This window comes from Myotis daubentonii, chromosome 5, assembly GCF_963259705.1.
Source record: "Myotis daubentonii chromosome 5, mMyoDau2.1, whole genome shotgun sequence".
Taxonomy (NCBI): domain Eukaryota; kingdom Metazoa; phylum Chordata; class Mammalia; order Chiroptera; family Vespertilionidae; genus Myotis; species Myotis daubentonii.
The window spans coordinates 110,531,547-110,549,798 of NC_081844.1; the positions used below are offsets into that span (position 1 = coordinate 110,531,547).

At 64.3% G+C, this 18,252-nt stretch overlaps 1 protein-coding gene across 3 annotated transcripts; it reads right to left on the reverse strand.

Annotated features, from left to right (window-relative positions):
* Nucleotides 1–7,818: 7,818 nt before the first annotated feature.
* On the reverse strand, nucleotides 7,819–15,318 carry CHST12 (carbohydrate sulfotransferase 12). 3 transcript variants are annotated; one of them, XM_059699415.1, is made up of 3 exons: nucleotides 15,169–15,291; nucleotides 9,778–9,866; nucleotides 7,819–9,502 (listed from the first exon to the last, which is right to left on the reverse strand). In XM_059699415.1, exon 3 carries the CDS (start codon nucleotides 9,429–9,431, stop codon nucleotides 8,181–8,183), a length of 1,251 nt encoding a protein of 416 aa, XP_059555398.1. In that variant the 5' UTR covers nucleotides 9,432–9,502; nucleotides 9,778–9,866; nucleotides 15,169–15,291; the 3' UTR covers nucleotides 7,819–8,180. The 3 variants fall into 3 exon arrangements, with proteins under 3 accessions (XP_059555398.1, XP_059555397.1, XP_059555399.1); XM_059699414.1 differs by lacking the exon at nucleotides 9,778–9,866 and having other exon boundaries at nucleotides 15,169–15,318; XM_059699416.1 differs by lacking the exons at nucleotides 9,778–9,866; nucleotides 15,169–15,291 and adding an exon at nucleotides 12,713–12,736.
* Nucleotides 15,319–18,252: the final 2,934 nt, after the last annotated feature.

Sequence of the window (18,252 nt, forward strand, 5' to 3'; positions counted from 1 at the left end):
GGCCTTCTCAGGATGGCGCGGCGGACAGGGACCCGGAACCAGGCCCTGCCACCGTCAGGCGGACGCGGGCCCCTCACAGGGACAAGGGCCCGTCAGCGGAATGAGCCTTGCGGGTGGGGGGCGGGCAGCTGCAGGAGAAATGACCCCTGGGAACGATTTCCAGACACGAACCCGTTTGCCTGAGCCAGACGTGAGGCGGGTGCTGAGCCCACCACCTCCTGGGGGGGACAGATCCTCCGGGGGAGCCGCCCGCTCACCTGGGCCCACCCCAAGCCGGCACCTCCCCAGCCCTCCTGCCCAGCCCTGTGCTCCGGGAAACATTTCGGGAACATTTAAAAACAAAACATTTTTCAACCAAACCTTTAGAAGCGCAGACCGCGCCCAGAGCCCGCCCGCCTTGAAACCGACACTGACACCCGCTGGGTGAGTCTGTGCCCAGTTCTGAGACCAAGATGTTCTGGGTCCGTCCGGGTCCCCTCCCAGCTGCGCTCGCGGCTTTGAGATAAAGGGGCCCTGCCGGGCTGGCCGTGTGGACAGAGAGTTGGCCCAAGGACCGACGGGTCGGGGTTCGCTTCCGGTCGGTCGAGAGCGTGCACCTCAGTTGCAGGCTCATCCCCAGGACGGTGTGCGGGAGGCACCAATCCATGCCTCTCGCGTCGCTGTCTCTCGCTCTCCCCTCCCTTCCGCTCTCCAAAAAGCCGATGGGGAATATCCACGGTGAGGATTAACCAAAAAATTAATGAAGTGAAATGAAAAGGGGTCCCCTCTCAGCCTCTCTACTGGCACCTTCCGGGGGGAAGGCTGGGGGGGCGCTGTCGTGTTCCGAGGAGGCATCAGCCTGCGGCCAGGGCACCCCCGTGGGAGGCTGGCCCCCCCGCTCGGCACCTGCTGTCCTCCAGCCGGGAGCCTGGCTGTCTGTTTGGATCAGGCCGTGCGGAGCCTGGTGCCCTCGGCGGCGTGCGCCCTTCCGCAGAACCTGGCGGGCAAGGGCGCCCCCTCAGGCTGCTCCCGTTGCACCCCGCGTGAGCTGAGGGTCCTGGAGAACAGGCGCCCTATGAGGCGCCCCAGCTGGTGGCCAGTCCCCCAACACAGCCCCTGCCCTGCCTGTGAGGGTGCCTCCTCCCGCAAGGGGGCCAGGTGTCCCCTCCAGGCCAGATGCGGCGGCCGCCCGCCACGGTCCCCTCCGTCCCAGCTGGGGGAGCGGCCGCCTGCCTCATCATCGGCACTGTAGGCAGAGTCAGTGGAGGGACCTACTACGTGCTCCTCCCTCGGCATCCTCTGCCCGCATTTTTGGCGGCAAAAGGAACTGAAATTCAGTTCTGTCAAAACCTCAGTAGAGACCTGGGAACCCCACTGCTGGGTCTACGCCCGAAAGAAGCGGGGGGCAGGACTTGGGCAGCTGCCTGCACACGCGGGGCCACGGCGCACAGCCGGCAGCAACAGGGGGCAGCCCCGCGGCCTCGGACGGGAGGGAAGGGGGTGCACACCACGCGGTCCATCCTGACAGTGGACGTGACTCAGCCTAGACAGGAGGGAACTCTGACCCGCTACCAGGTGGACGGGCCGGAGGACACACTCGCTCAGACAGGAAACAGTGGCCAGCCGGGGCAGGCGGGGGCCGGGGCCGGGGGCGGGGGGTGCGTGTTCATGGGGCAGAGTCCCTTCGGGAAGACGGAAGGTTCTGGGATGGTGGGACGGCGGTGTGAGTGTGCGCGATGCTACCGACCGGGGCTCCTAAGCGTGGTCAGGATGGTGAATGTTCCGTTGTGGGTATTTTAGCCCCGTTTTAAAAGGGATCAAAATGAACGCCCATTGAAACCGTCCCTCCAGCCTCCAGTTCATCCAAGAAAATGTCTTCACGGGCGAAGGGCTTTCTCCTCAACAGGAAGGCCAGCCATCGAGTGACAACATGAAGAGCCTCACCACCACCATCATCACTGCGTGAGGTTTCAGCCGCCGCCTCCACACCTGCCCAGGGACTGGCCCCGCCTCCAGCTCCCGCCCAGCGGCTGGCAAAGGCCCTTCCCACCACGTCCGGAAACTGACCGGCAGGAGGGAGTGTGGGCAACGCACCCACGCGGACCAGTCATCGCTCCAACCGCCCATCCCGGAGAAACAGCGCCTCAGGTCGGTGACGTGGGGCAGCCACGCTCCCCTCTCGTCCTCCCCGGTCTGGGAGCGTGCGGGGGGAAGGGGCGGGGGGGACAGAAAAGGCCGCAGCTGATCAATAACGAGCAGTCACCCCAGCGTGACTGGAGGAGTGACCCGTCGGGGCAGAGGCCGCAGGAACCGCAGGAGCGGGCGGGGGGGGGCCCCCGGAGGGGAACACAGACGCGGGTCTCCGGGACCAGGCGGACGGAGCTGGAGTCCACTCCCGCCTGAGCGCTGGGAGTCGGGCGAGCTGAGCCCCGACCTGGCAGCCGTCCCCGACCCCGAGCCTGGGTCACCCTGTCAGACACAGGGGAGGACGAGGGGCCTCCTGCTCACAGGCCGAGTGGGCTCTGCCGGCATCACCGCTTCCCCTTCACGTGCTCACACAAGGAAGTCGCCCTGTGCCCACGGCGCCAGGCCCGGCCCTCCACCCGGGACGAGTGGGAAGGAGACTCAAACCCAACGGGGGGCCGGGTCCACGTCTGCAGAGTCCACTGGAACAGACCCCGGCACCGCCCTGGGCGCCCTGGGCTCCGTGGGCGCTTAATTCTTATTCTTATTTGGTCAATCCTCACCCGAGGGTATTTTTCCATTGACTTTTAAGAGAGAGTGGGAGGGAGGGAGGGAGGGGAACATCGATGTGAGAGACACAGCAATTGATTGCCTCTCCCACAGCCTCCGCCGAGGTGGTGCCCTTGAATGGAATAGAACGGGACCCTTCAGTCTGCGGGCTGGCGCTCTAACCATTGAGCACCCGCTAGGGCTTGTGGGTGCTTTAGACGGAGCTTCGAGGGCAGGCAGGCGAGACAGCCACGCTCCTCACGCTTCTGCCTTGCTCTGCCCCCAAAACGCCCGCCTCCCTCAGCCCTGTGCTCCCGGCTGACCAGCTCCAGGGCAGCCCTGCAAGGGGGGGGGGGGCAGGCGGGGCAGCTCCTCCCACTGCCCCATGAGGCAGAGGCCAGGGAGCCCATCTCACTCGTCAGGCTGTGGTGCCAGCTCACAGCACAGGACCGCTAGCCGCACTGCAGAGAGGAGACCCTCACCCTCGCCCAAAACCAACTTAAAACTCGCCAGAGTGGAAATTCCTCCAGAACAGATGACAAAGGCACCGCGGCGGAATGACACCCGAGGAGCCATTAAAGGCTGAGCGGCTGTGCTGCATCGGCAGTAAAAAGCAGACCCTCTGTAGCCACACAGAAGGTGGATAAACTGTCAACACAGAGGAAGTGGAGACACGGTATCAGCGCAGAAGCGTAGAAGCTACGAGAAGCTGCGTCAGGACACAGGAGGGGAACGCAGACACTCCTCTCCGAAGGTGCAGCGATCAGTATCTTGTGGTCGTTGTGGTCAGACGTCACCCGAGAACATTTTCCATTGATTTTTAGGGAGAGGAAGGGAGAGGGAAAGACAGAGAGAAACATCGATGTGAGAGAATCATCAATGGGCTGCCTCCTGCACGTGCCCCGACCAGGGCCCGGCCAGGAAGGAGCCTGCAACCAAGATACATGCCCTTGACTGGAATCGAACCCGGGACCCTCTGGTCCACCGGCCGGCGCTCTATCCACTGAGCCACACTGGCCAGGGCTGTATCAGACATTTCAAAAGGAAAGAGGACGGACAGTGTGACACACACACAACCACGACTGTGCTAACAGCAGGGGGAGGTGCAGAGCACCAGCCACCAGCCAGGGCAGGCCCCACGCACACAGCCCCTCCCTGCGGACAGGCACAGGCCCGGGGCCATGCTGGGGCCGAGCCACGACACGAGAGGATTTTGTAGCACAAACCACGACATCGTTAGGACTGTGGGTGAATGTGCTGACGAGGGCTGCAGGGCAGAGTTCAAGGACGTTAAGTTTATGGAACTGTTTGGTTAAATTACCCATCTGTACGCACCAAGTTAAAAAATGCTATAGTTTCTGCCCTGGCTGGTTCTGCTCAGTGGATAGAGTGTCGGTCTGCAGGCTGAAGGGTCCCAGGTTCGATTCCCAGTCAGGGCACATGTTGCGAGCTCAATCCCCAGTAGGGGGCGTGCAGGAGGCAGCCAATCAACGATTCTCATCATTGATGTTTCTATCTCTCCCTCTCCCTTCCTCTCTGAAATCAATTTTTAAAATACATATATTTTTAAAATGTTAGTTTCTTAGCAGAAAAAAATACGGAGCCAAATGTCTCCCCAAGATACTGCCCTGTGGGCCAGGGGAAGGGCAGGAAGAGGGCGCTCTCGGCACAGGCCCCCCAGCCAGGGGCATGGGCTCCCCCAGTCCCAGGAGTGAGGACCAAGGAGACGGGCCGCCCGCAGCGGGCACCCAGCCCAGTGGGTGTGACATCTGACATTCCAGAGCAGTGATGGCGAGCCTATGACACGCGGGTCACAGGTGACACGCAAACTCATTTTTTTGGTTGATTTTTCTTTGTTAAATGGCATTTAAATATCCTATCTAATAAAAGAGAAACATGGTAATTGGCGTACGACCGCTACCCTTTTCATTGGCTAATCAGCGAGATATGCAAATTAACTGTCAGCCAAGATGGCGGCGGCAGCCAGGCAGCTTGAAACTAACATGAGGCTTGGTTGCCTCAGTGACGGAGGAAACCAACGTTCCCCACCTGCGGCTGCCTCTGAGCGGGCAGTTTAAGAAACATTGTAACAAATACGCCCAACTTCAGCCAGCAGATTCGCAACATTGTAAGCAAAGGCCAGAAACCTACTTTCAGCACCGGAGGGAGGCCTAAGAGCTGGAGCCAAGCCTCAAGGTAAAGCTGGCACAGAATTAAAAAAAAAAAGGAAAAAAGGAGCGGTTGGGAGCTTCAGTCACCCCCAGCCTGAAAACAGCCCTCAGCCCCTCACCCAGGCTGGCCAGGCACCCCAGTGGGGACCCCCACCCTGATCCAGGACACCCTTCGGGGCAAACCAGCCGGCCCCACCCGTGCACCAGGCCTCTACCCTATATAGTAAAAGGGTAATATGCCTCCCAGCACCGGGATCAGCGTGACAGGGGGCAGCGCCCAAACCCCCTGATCACCTTGCGGCTCTGTGTGTGACAGGGGGCGGGGCCACAACCTCCCTATCCACCCTGCTCTGTTCCTGACAGGGGGGAGCTCCCCCCCCCACGGGCCCTGCTCTGTGTGTGACAGGGTAGAGCCATAACCTCCCCATCAGCCCTGCCCTGAGTGTGAGAGTGGCGGCGCCCCAACCCCCTGATCCGCCCTGCTCTGTGGGTGATAGAGGGCAGCACCCCAACCCCCTGATGGGCCCTGCTCTGTGCGTGACAGGGTACAGAGCCCCAACCCCCCTGATGGGCCCTGCTCTGTGTGTGACAGGGGGTTGCTCCACAACCTCCCCATCGACCCTGCCTTGAGTGTGACAGGGGGCAGCGCCCCAACTCCCCAATCAGCCCTGCTCTGAGCCCGACCAGGGGCTGCACCTAGGGATTGGGCCTGCCCTCTGCCACCCGGGAGCAAGCCTAAGCCAGCAGGTCGTTATCTCCCGAGGGGTCCCAGACTGCTAGAGGGCACAGGCCAGGCTGAGGGACCCCCCCTTCCCCCCCGAGTGCACAAATTTTTGTGCACCGGGCCTCTAGTATAAAATAAATATCAAAAATATAAGTGTTTATTTTACTATGGTTGCAAATATCAAAAAATTTCTATGTGTGACACGGCACCAGAGTTAAGTTAGGGTTTTTCAAAATGCTGACACGCCGAGTCAGAAGGTTCGCCATCACTGGGCTAGAAGCAAACACATCTGAGTGAGGAGCTGCCAGCAGAGGCGGTGCCCAGCCATGCACTACGGCGGCTGAAGGGGCTCAGACCCTCCCTGCCGTGGACAGGGGGCCCCTTTTGAAGAAAACCAGCTGCTCAGACAGGTGACACACCTGCTCCCACACCTGCCTCTGCTGACGTCACACCCTCCACCACGCGCGTCAAGCCGTACCCAGCCTCCAGGCCACCGCCGCCCCAGGCCTGCCTTCCCCTCACTGCTTGCCCCCAGCTCAGCCTCTGGCCAGGACCTCCCCGCCCCTCAGACCACAGAGCTCCCCCCACGGCAGGCCCCCTGCCCTCGGTGACCTCCAGCCGCACAGGGGGCAGACCACTGGGCGAGCAGGGGCCCCAGTGGAACCGCAGGGACTGAACCCACAGGGACCCAACCCGCAGGGACAGAACCCGCAGTGGCCATGGCTCTTCAGGCAGTTACTCCAACACTGGGCTCCATCTCACAGAGAAGGTATGCCTCCACCACAGAGGGTGGGGCTGAGTCTGCTCCCCCAGGCCACGGCTCAGACAAGGGGAGCACTGGCGCCTCACACCCAGGCCACGGTTCAGACAGGGAGCACCAGCGCCTCACACCCAGGCCACGGCTCAGACAGGGAGCACCGGCACCTCACACCCAGGCCACGGCTCAGACGGGGAGCACCGGCGCCTCACACCCAGGCCACGGCTCAGACGGGGAGCACCGGCGCCTCACACCCAGGCCACGGCTCAGACGGGGAGCACCGGCGCCTCACACCCAGGCCACGGCTCAGATGGGGAGCACCGGCGCCTCACACCCAGGCCACGGCTCAGACGGGGAGCACCGGCGCCTCACACCCAGGCCACGGCTCAGACGGGGAGCACCGGCGCCTCACACCCAGGCCACGGCTCAGACAGGGGGAGCACCGGCGCCTCACACCCAGGCCACGGCTCAGACAGGGGGAGCACTGGCGCCTCACACCCAGGCCACGGCTCAGATGGGGAGCACCGGCGCCTCACACCCAGGCCACGGCTCAGACGGGGAGCACCGGCGCCTCACACCTGGGAGACGCGGGAGGGCTGCTGGCAGGCGCCAGCCCCTCAGGAATTGGGCGAGGACCCAGAGCCACAGATAAGGTCAGACCTGGTGCCAAACACTACACAATGGCGTACAGGCCTCACCAGTGACATGTTCACCGCAGAACCTGCAGAGGAACGGGAAGCAGATGTCTCGGGAGAGCCTGGGGACGCATGGGCCGCGCCACCGGTCAGGACCCCAGACGCCCGGGGCCCGGGAGCGTGGCTGCCTTCCGCCTGAGCTCACTATAACCCTGACCCGACCGCTCACCCCAACCCCCTAGCAGAGCGCCGGGGCCTTTCACACACAAACGAGGCCTCCTTTGTGCTGAGGACCAGGAATCCTACCTCTGTTGATGGTGTTTCTGAGCATGAACATGGCCATGACGCAGCTCAGAGCCCTACTGTGTGCCCTTCTCGCTGCCCTGTGTGCCCTTCTTGCTGCCCTACTGTGTGCCCTTCTCGCTGCCCTGTGTGCCCTTCTTGCTGCCCTACTGTGTGTCCTCCTCACTGCCCTATGTGCCCTTCTCGCTGCCCTGTGTGCCCTTCTTGCTGCCCTACTGTGTGCCCTCCTCACTGCCTTACTGTGTGCCCTCCTCGCTGCCCTGTGTGCCCTTCTTGCTGCCCTACTGTGTGCCCTTCTCGCTGCCCTGTGTGCCCTTCTTGCTGCCCTACTGTGTGCCCTCCTCACTGCCCTACTATGTGCCCTCCTCACTGCCCTACTATGTGCCCTTCTCGCTGCCCTGTGTGCCCTTCTTGCTGCCCTACTGTGTGCCCTCCTCACTGCCCTACTGTGTGCCCTTCTTGCTGCCCTGTGTGCCCTCCTCACTGCGCCCGAATGACCACACGAGCAGGCGGCACAAGCAGACGTAGAATTTACTTCGTTCTTTCCTCCTCCCGTCTCCTATTAAATATCTGAAATATATTAATCTTAAAAAAAACTATTAACACAGTTCTGGCTGAATACAGGCAGCGGAGTGAATAGCAAGTCTGAGTGCAGAATCGCAGGTCATTTTAAAAACTGGAGTGTGGGGCCCACCCCAGGGTGCCAGCTGCCCTGCGAGAGGACACCGTGGACTTCTCTGCCCAGCGAGGCTGGGAGGGACACGAGGCCACAGAAGGTGCGGGTGCAGCCCTGGCTCCGTCCGGGGACGAGGGCGAGGCTCAGCAGCCTGTCCCCAGGTCTGACCGTGCCGGGTGTGACCTCGACGGCCGGCGCGGGCTCAGTCCCGCAGCAGGCTCTCGGGCTTGGGGTAGCCGAACAGCACGAAGTCGGCCTCGTAGAGCTTGTACAGCTGCTGCCGCCAGGCCAGCGGGATCTGGGCGAACCAGCCCTCCTCCCAGCTGCTGGCCGTGCGGTTCCGGTAGCTGGGCGGGAAGTGCAGCCGCCGGTCCACCCCGAGCAGCCGCAGCAGCTGCGCGGCGTCCCGGTCCAGCGTCTCCAGCTTGCCCACGAAGTCGTACTCGATCTGGCAGGGGTGGCAGAGCCGGTGCACCTGCCGCCAGTGCTCGTTGAAGGGCGCCAGCCGCTCGGTGCGCGGGTCCAGCAGGTACTGGATGAAGTTGGCGAAGGACACGCGGAGGCCGGCGCCGAAGGCCTCGCGCACAGACGCGGGCAGGCTGGTGCGGTTGGCGTAGGCGCGGAGCATGGGCACCGCGAACTTGCGGTAGAACTCCTCGTTCTCCAGCTCGAACTTGCTACGGAAGGCGGAGATGAGGCGCACGAAGGGGTCGCGCACGAACAGGAACTTGGTGTACTTCTTCAGCTTGACCTTCATGAGGTGGCGCGAGAACTTCCCGTAGCGGCGCCAGAACTTGTTGAAGGTCAGGTGCGTGCTGGAGTTGTGCACGAACTCGCGGGGGATGTCGAGGGGGTCGCGGTAGGGCGCGCCGCGGTCCAGGAGGCTGCCGCTGAGCACGATCATGACGCGCTTCCAGTTGGTGCAGGCCGCCTTGGGCACGTAGCAGTAGATGACCCCGTGGCGGTCGTCCACGATGAGGTGGTTCAGCTCGTAGTTGGGGATGTCGTCGAAGGAGCGCTCCTTGGCGGGGAAGGCGAAGCTGGCGTTGGCGCAGAAGTCCCGCAGCAGGCTCCTGCGCGCGGCCTGCGCATCGGGCTCAGGGCCGGGCGGGGCGTGGCTGGACCAGTCGTAGCCCCGCACACTCTCCTCCAGGCCGCCCTCCGGGCCGCCCGGTGCGGGTCTGCCGGAGGCCGGTGGCGGCGGCTCCGTCTTTCTCTCGGGAGGGCCGTTCCGCTTCGGGCCGGCGCCCAGCAGCTTCTCCAAGAACTCGTCCACGTCCGACGGGAGGTCCTGCCCGGGGCTGGGGAGGGGCCCCGGCAGGTGCGGCCGGGACAGGGCCGTGTGCAGGTAGAAGTGGGCGGTGCCCACGCTGTCCCAGTACACGATGATCAGCAGGATCATGAACACGGAGCCCAGCGCCAGCCACAGGCGGAAGAGCCGCGTCTTGGTCATCCTGCCGTGGACGGCGGGCCCCTGGCCTGTGCCCTCACTCCAGCGTCATGGGGCGGCCGACGCTCCGGGAGCTGCAAGGCAACGGAGAGCCAGTTAGCGCCCTCTCCCCAGCCTCTCCTGGGCTCAAGGTCAGAGGAGGCCCCGCTCAGGTCCTTCCTCCATGTTCTCCTCCAGGGGCGTCTCTCTCCCTCCCACACCCCCTCCCCGCCCCCAGCGCTGGGCTCCCTCAGGAGCTGTGGCTTCTCCGGGTCACGTGACTAATGCTGCTCCCAAGCGCCCAAAGGAGCCAGTGTGACTGACAGGTGACCCTGAGGGAGGCGGGACGTCCCGCAGGCGAGAAGAGGACCCGAGGATCCGAGCCCAGTGACAGCGGGACGACGAGGCCACAGGCCTTTCTGGACCTTCCCTCCTCCAGATGTGCGGCCGGGAGAGCTTCTTGAGATGAAGGTGAAACCATTGAAAAGAAAAACGGGGAAAAGGAACTTAAAGTGTCAAGTGACTAGAGATGGGTTTCCAGGCCAAGGCTAACAAGCAGGAGCAGCAGGGTCGGCCACGGTCACACCAGAGGGCATGGCCCAGGCCGCGCCCTGAAGGCTGGGACCCAGGTGGGCGCTGCCGGCTGCCGACCCCACACCTCACCCGTCGTTCAGCCACGAAGGTGCGTGCGCAGCCGCAGTGCCCGCCAATCTCACGGGCAGTTTAATGAGGCGCAGTTAAATGTAAGGGAAAGTCACTCCACATTCGAAGATCATGGTGATACGCACGTTGGTAATATGACAACGCACAGGGGAAGCGCCAGCGATCTTACTAACTCCGCCCCAGAAGCTGACTTCTCTCCTGGGCGTGAGGCCCTGAGCTGGCACCAGACCCCACACAGAGCCCTCCCGGCACTGAGGCGCGAGGAGGTGGAGGGGGCCCGGGCCGGCGGGTCTGCGGAGTGGCCGGGGCCGTCCCTCCAGGCCTGGGCGCCAATGCTTCGTCCTCCGGGACGACGGGGCCTTTGCTCACAGAGCTGCCGAGTGGGCCCCACACAGCCAGCCACTGTGCAGAGCTGCCCGCGGGCCGGGGAGCGTGTGGGCCGCCCGCCCATCCACCCGCGGGCCGGCTCACGGTCGCATCCGACGCAGACTGCCCAGTTTTTACCAGACGCTCGGGTTTATTACCTTATTTCTGAGAGAATTCCCTTCGGGCCCAGCTCCCCGACTTCTGAGCATGAGCCCAGTGACTTGTGCTGCGTTAAGAGCCCAAGAACGTTTCGGGTTCTATTTACGTCTGCGGCTGGCGGAAGCCAGGGGCGAGCGCCTGTGCCCAGCCCACGGACAGCGTGCGAGGCCAACATGCCTGCGGTCGCGTGGGGGCACCGGCAGGGACTTGGAAAGTTTCTGTTTGCGGCCTCGCCCTGGCCGCCCGCCCAGCCCTGCAGCGCCGCTGTGAGCCAGGTGTCCGTGGGCCCACCCACGCCAGTGGCCCTGCCACGCCCCCGACGGAGGCCACGTGAGAACAATAAAAGGGCACGTGCTGAGAGTGGAAGGCGCCAGTGTCCCAGGAGACCATGTGGCCTCAGAAGTGGAGCGATGTCCCCACGAGCGGCCCACGTGCAGCGGGCTGTCTGCTGGCTCCCGCTGCCCTGACCCCCACTCCCCCCACGGAAGGGATGTCAGAGCACGCCCCGTCCACACCCCAACTGGGTCCCCGTTCTCGGAAGACGGGGACCGTGTCTACGAAATCGCCCACACTCCTCCCAGGACTCGAACGCAGATGCGTGGCATTTGACGCTGGAATCCAAAGAACTCTTTTCTCAAACTTAAGCCAATTCCAAGAGATATTTCAGGGTGAAGTAATGATAATAAATGTCACCATGAGGGAGGTTCACCTTAGAATGCACCCAGACTCCACCCTCTGGGCCCCTCCCCCGCCCCCCACCCCCACCCCAGCCCTGGCCCAGCTCTCAGCTGACCACCGCAGGCCCATGGCCTCCCTGCTTCTGCGCAAACCCCTCTGATCACTGGCGCCACCGGCTCCGTTTCCAGCCCTTACAGCGGCCTGTGACGTGCCCTGTGCCTGGGACCCCGCACCCCGTCTCTCCCCCTGCCCCTCCCTGGCCCTGCTCGGCCACATGGCCTTTCTGGGCATCAACAACCCTGACCAGGCCCCCGGCCCGGCCCGGGCAGGCTCTGTCCCCTGTGGCCTCCTCCCTCCCTCCTGATCTCTGCTCACAGCTCGCCCCTCAGGGCGGCCGCCTGGTCACGCCCGCCTGCGCTCCCCACCTCCACTGCCTCTTCTCCAGGTCGCCTCCAGCACCAGTCACCGGTCAGTCTGCCCACTGACGCTGCCCGAGAAGAGAAGCGCTGCAAGGAGGCACTTAGCCGACCAGCCAGCACAGCTGCCCCCTCGCGGCTTAGGATCATGCCTGGCGCCCAGCAGGTGCTCAAAAAGTTCTTATGCTGCCCTGGCCGGTGTGGCTCAGTGGTTGGAGCATCAGCCTGCACGCAGAAGGGTCTCAGGTTCGATTCCGGTCAAGGGCATGTACCTGGGTTGCAGGTTCCATCCCCACCCATCATGGCAAGTGTGGGAGGCAAACAATCGACATGTCTCTACACACTGATGTCTCTCCCTCTCTCTCTCCCCTCCCCCCTCCCACTTTCTCTAAAAATCAACCGAAAAAACATCCTGATGAGGATTAACGGCAACAAAAAGCTCTTAACACAACACAGGCCCAGAGACACACGAGGGCCGACTGCGCAATCTCTGAACTGGGTGACGGGAAAAGGGCTCCTGGTACCGTCCCCTGACTCTGCCGCGTGAGATCCCCTCACAACTTAAAGGAAGACAAGCCAAAGGCAGTGCCACAGCTCCCACAGCCAGGGGCGCGAACAGAACGTGACGCAACGAGAGGAAAGAACAAGCACGCTGGTCAGGGGCTGGCGAGTGATCCCCAGACAGGCGCCGCCTCCCTCGGGGCGTACGCCCCGTCTCTATTTCAGCAGCGTTAGGCATCTTGTTTCGGATTCAGTCCTGAGGGGTTCATCAGGAAACACAGCGCCCCCCCACCTCGCTCCCAGGCCCCGCCCCCTGCTCCCAGGCCCCGCCCCCTGCTCCCAGGCCCCCCTCGCTCCCAGGGCCCGCCCCCACCCTTCTCCCCATTCTTTCCTGCGGAATCTTTGGGTTTCTCTAAGGAAAGCCCAGGGCGACAGCAATTGTTCGGTTTGGCGTGGTCTCCCGCTGCCCACTGGCAGGTGGATGGCAGTGTCGTCCCCCCGCCCGCCCTGCCACCCGCACACCTGCTCCGAGAGCACGTGGTCACTGCCGTTAGCGCCACCGGAGGGTCTCCGGTGGAAGGGCTGTCACGGGGCGCACACCGTCTTTCCTGCTCCCGCACAGCAGTGTGCTTCCGGGGAACTAGGAAGTCCTGGTCTTCTTTGCTTTGTTTACATGTAGTTATCGCCAACCCCGCCCCCTGCCAGCTGTGAACTCCCCTCCAGATGTCCCAGCCCGAGTGCCTGTCAACGTCACCTTCCCCACAGCTCCTTCGCGCCCGGCGCCTCTGGCCAGCTGGGGACACCTTCCAGCACCGGCCGGTGTGCCCTCGGCTCACCCGGGACCCCCCTCTCCGGAAGAAAACGCTGTCCCCTCCAGCTTTGTTTTAATGTTTTTATTGATTTTTAGAAAGAGGGAGACAGAAACAGCCATGAGAGAAACATCATCAGCTGCCACCCGCGCAGCCCCCACCGGGACCGGCCGCAGCCCAGGCTCGTGCCCTGACCCGGGGTCGTGACCTCCGGGCTCACAGGTCAGCACAGCCACCGAGGTGTGCATTTCTGCTGCTTTTTCGTGTCCGAGAGCTTCCCTCCGGCTCTGCCGTCTCCTCAGCGCTTCCTCTTCTCCCTGTGCATTGGTGCGGCCTGCTGCCCAGCCCCTTCCTGCACCCGCCAGCGGGGGGCCCCCTGCCCAAGCCCAGGCTCTCTCCACAAGGACCTGGGTTTCCTGTCCCTGCTGAAGGGGGAGGGGCTGAAGGGCTGGGGCTCTGAACCCCGGGGTGGGGGGGTCAGTAATTAGGAGCCTCATTAGCGAGCGCCCAGCTATGCCTCCTGACTGACCGACATCACCCAGCACCATCCCTGCTCTGCACAGCAGCGCCCCACGGGTGCCCCTGTCCCGGGTCATCTCGGCAGCGACAAACGCCCGCCCTTGGCCAATGGCAGGAAGTATTGCGTTCGTGTCCGTTATGTCGGGCCCCTGTGAGCGCACCATGGAGCCCAGCCCGGCTGGTGTGGACCCGCGGCTGCTTCGGGAGGCAGCGCTCCCTGCGATGAACCGAGTGCTGTTCCCGAGAGGAGCCGGCTCGGTGGGAGGAGGGCACAGCCGGCAGGAGCGAAGCCGGTGCCAGCCGCACCCACGAGGCCCCTGAGGTCCCAGAAAATGGAGTAAACGAGCCGGCCTCCTGCCTGGGGACCCCGACCCGGCTCAGGAACGGCTTCGCCCGAGACCTTCCCAAAGGGCGGCACCCCCGCTGGGTGAGCGTTCCTCAGGCCCCGAGTCCCCGCGGGGTCCCCACCAGCCAGCTGTCCTCCCCGCGCAGCGGCTGGGGCGCCCACCAACACCCCAACAGCCGCTACAGAGCAGCCGTTTCCGCAAACGCCCATCGCAACGGCCCGCAGCCCCGGCTCCGTCCCGCGGCCGCCCGGTCTCGGTTCCCTTTTCCTCCCCCGCCCACCCCCCCCAGCACTGCTGGCTGTGTCCCCGCTTCTCACCGCAGGACACCGCCCCGCGCCCGGCAGGTCCTGCACCCCTGCCCCCCGCCTCCTCTCCGCCTCCCGCCCGTCCCTCCTCCCTCCCCGGCCACATCCCACCCAAACCCGGACTCGAGGTCCACGCGCGCTCGCAGGCACCCAGGCCGCCGTCCAGCCCCCCTCGGCCCCCTCCCACCCCACCCCCCGCCAGCGGAGGGCCCACCGCCCCGTCCGCCCGCTCCGGCTGCCTCCGGCCGCTCTCCCGGCCTCCACTCCTCCGGGCCCCGCTCTGTCCCACCCCGGGAACCCCCCTGGGCTGCTCCCCGCCATCGCGGCGGGCAAACGCCGGCCCCTCCCACCGGCCACGGCAAACGGTCGGAGCTCCTGTTTGTGCAGCGACGAGCCGGGCGCCGAGGGCCAGGGAGCCGGGGGCCGGTCTGCAAGGCGGGAACCACCGGCAGCTCCGGGCCGCGCTGCAGCCACAGCCGCTTCCCGCCCGGCACCAGCCCGACCGGCTCGGTCTGCGGACGGCGAGGGCCCGCGGCTGTCCCGGCCCCACGCGGGGGGCAGCCCCGCCGCCGCAGCAGCCCCGCGTCCCGGGCGCGCACAGAAAGCGAATGACTGAACCGGCGCCGACGCTGCGGCTCCGGGGGCCCCGCGCCGGGCGGCGGTCCCGCGGGGGCCGAGCGCTTCCCCCGCGAGAGGCGGGCGTGTCCCGGGCCCGTGGCCGGCGGGGCGGGGGCTGCGGAGCCGCGGGAGCTGTGCGCTGGGCCGGGCCGCGCCTCCACCCGCGGACTGAGCGGGGCGAGGCGCGCGCTGCGGCCTCCCCTCCCCGCCGCTCGGAACCGTCACCGACTTTCCCTCCATCACCACCCGCCCGGCCCTCGGACCAGAGAGGGTGCGACCGGGCCAAGGTCACACAGCGGAGCCGCGGGAGGGCCGGGCCGCAGGGACCCCGGCCGCCGGGACCCGACCCGCAACCCCGCGCGCCCCGCACCCTCACTCACCTGGCGTCGCCGCCGCCGCCTCCAGACCCGCGCACCCTCCCGAGGCCGCCCCTCGCCGGCCCCGCCCCCGGCTCCGCAGCCCCGCCTCCCGCTCTTCTTCTCGCGAGAAGTCGCGACCCGCTCTGGGGCCACGGAAGCCGAGGGGCGCCAGCTCTCTTACGCGCCTGCGCCCTCCGCACCCTGCCGCCGCCCTCCCCGGCCACTGCCATGTGGCGCCGTATTTACGACCTGGGATGGCCCCGCCCCCTTCCCCAACAGCCAATCCTGTTCTTCGGGTCGCTGCTTTGACTCCGCCCCCAGCGGGTCTTTCACACACACCCCCCCGCCAGTCCCTCCCCCCCCCGTGGGCAGATGAAAGAACCGCGGGTCCGCGCTCGGGCTGCCCAGTCGCCGAGACCAGCGCGCGCTGCAGCCACGCGGTCCCGCTAACCCACATGTAGGCAGCGCCTCTGGGTACCGACCCATCCGCGAGCACCGACCGCTTGCAGAGGACCTGATGCTCCCCAACCCGGGCCTGGCACTCGCTGTGCAACCTCGGGCAGGTGGCTGCACCTCTCTGAGGCCGCCTCCAAGCCCATCACCGCACAGGGCCTTGGAGACAAGCGAGACGATGCGCTGAGCAAGATGCACTACGACCGCTGTTCTTAGTGTCGACTTTATTTTAATTGTGGTGAATGCACGACATAACAGTTACCATCCTGGCCGTTTTTAATGTGGTTCGGTGGCATTCAGTACTGAAAGTGTTCAATCAGCGACGTTTCCCTGTCCCTCCCAGTGGACAGCGGTGGCTGTTTTCTGATGGAAGGAAGGCCATGTTTTTTTTTTTAATTAATATATATTTTTTATTGATGTCAGAGAGGAAGGGAGAAGGAGAGAGACAGAAACATCAATGATGAGAATCATTGAGCAGTTGCCTCCTGCAAGCCCCCCACCCCCCACTCTGAGGTGGAGCCTGCAACCCCGGCATGTGCCCTGACTGGGAATGGAACTGTGACCTCCTGGTTTATGGGTTGACATTGGGCCAGGCCTGAATCATTCACTTTATTTTTTTAATATTTTTTTATTGATTTCAGAGAGGAAGGGAGAGGGAGGGAGAGAGATAGAAACATCATCGATGAGAATCATGGATCGGCTGCCTCCTGCACGCCCCCTACTGGGGATTGAGCCCGGGACCTAGGCATGTGCCCTTGATCTGAATCGAACTCAGAACCCCTCCGTCCGCAGGCTGACGCTCTATCCTCTGAGCCAAACGGTTCACTTTAAAATGGTGTTTTATCATATAGATTTCACTTCCATTTTTAAAACACACAATTCCTACATTAGCAACATCACTACCTTTGAACTTATGTCTCTGAAATAGCTGCTCAGTACCTCCTCACTTACAGATAAGGCAGCAGAGGCTCAGAGAAGTTAACCAACCAGCCAAAGGCAGCAGGGTGTAAGTGACCGAGTCTGGGCCAAAAGCCAACTCCGGCTCCGGAGCCAGAGGTCCAGGCACTGCAGAGAGCCCTGGACAAGGAGGGCCCTGCTCTGAGGGACTGTGAGCAGGCAGCTCCGCCCTGGAGATGCCCCCCATCATGACTTCCCCCTCCCCCTCCTTCCAGCTGGGGGACCTCCAGGGCTGCGTTTCCCCAGCCCTCCACCCCCTTCAGGCCCCTGGGTCCCTGTGCAAAGGCTGCAGCCTCCCCAGGGCTGGCCACAGCCGGGCTCTCTGTGCTCAGGCTGAGCTATGAGCTATTGCAATGTCCCCGGTGGAGACAGCTGGCTCTGGGTTCATAACCTGCCTTGCAAGAGAACAGATGGAAATAAGGAGGCCTGGGCCCGGGTGTCGGCCGCCGCTGGAGAGGCAGCTGGGAGGTGCTGCTACTCTGGGAGCTTGGGTCCCGGTGTCGCAGGAAAAGGACGCCCAGAGGAGAGGTCTGAGAATTGCAGGGTCACTCGCCTCCTTCGCAGGTGCTGGGAAAGTCCACGCGAACGGACAGGAACCTCCTGGGGACCCCGAGCTGGGCACCCCAGCCCCGCCAGGTTCGCTTCTGTTGCAGAGGTTGGGTGCGGGTGTGTGGGTCCTGGGCGAGGCAGGAAACTGGCCGATGCTGGGCAGTCCCCCGCGTGTGACCCTGGCAGCTGCTTCTGTTTCCTTATCTTTTTTCCCCCCAAAGAGGAAGGGAGAGACAGAGACATCAATGCTGAGAGAGAATCATGGGCCGGCTGCCTCCTGCACGCCCCACACTGGGGGTCGAGCCCGCAACCTGGGCCTGTGCCCTGACCGGGAATCGAACCGTGACCCCCTGGTTCGTAGGTCGATGCTAAACCCCTGAGCCACGCCGACCGGCTCCGTATCTGTTAAATGCTCCAAACCAGCGGTCGCCAACCTTTCAGACCTCAGGAACCACCCGTGGTCCGCGAACCCCCAGTTGGCGAGCGCTACTTCAAATGATCCCCCGCCCCTGGACGGTCCTGCAGGCTGAGGATGGCAGGAGCGGTGCGGGTCCCGGCCCCCCTTCTGCTGGGGTCCTGCTGGAGGCGCTGTGGCCGTCCCTGCGCAGGGTGGACCCCCCTCCTTAGTCTGGGTGGAGCAGTGCCCCCAGCGGCCTCTGTGGGGGGTGACCTGGCGGAGGCTGAGCCTGCAGAGCTGAGGAAGGTGCGTGAGAAGTGGCCGCTCCATCTTTGTGAAAGCCAGACACTGTGCCTGTGGCGCACCTTCCTTTTCCGTTTGGGCAAATGCTCGGCCGCTCAGGACGCACGCAAAGCTCTCAGCAAAGAGGCCGGGACCCAGTGTGCCGGGACCCATGGCGTCTCCGTGGAGCAGGCGGTCCAGGCCCCGGGGTCCTGGGGAAGCCCTCCCGCCCAGTGCGGCCCCGGCCCCCGAAGCAGACCGTGCAATGCGGTGTGGAGTTCGTGGGAGAAGCAGGTGAGGGAGGGAGGCCGGTGTGAGTGGACAGCTGGAGGTGGTGCTTCCCCAGCAGACCACCCGTGGGGGCAGCTGGGCCTCAGTCCTCGGGGTGGTCCACCAGAGGGGGGGCTGGCCCATTCCGGGGTGGGGGGCTGCTGCCGGAGCTGTCACATCCTTCCCGGCTCTTCCGG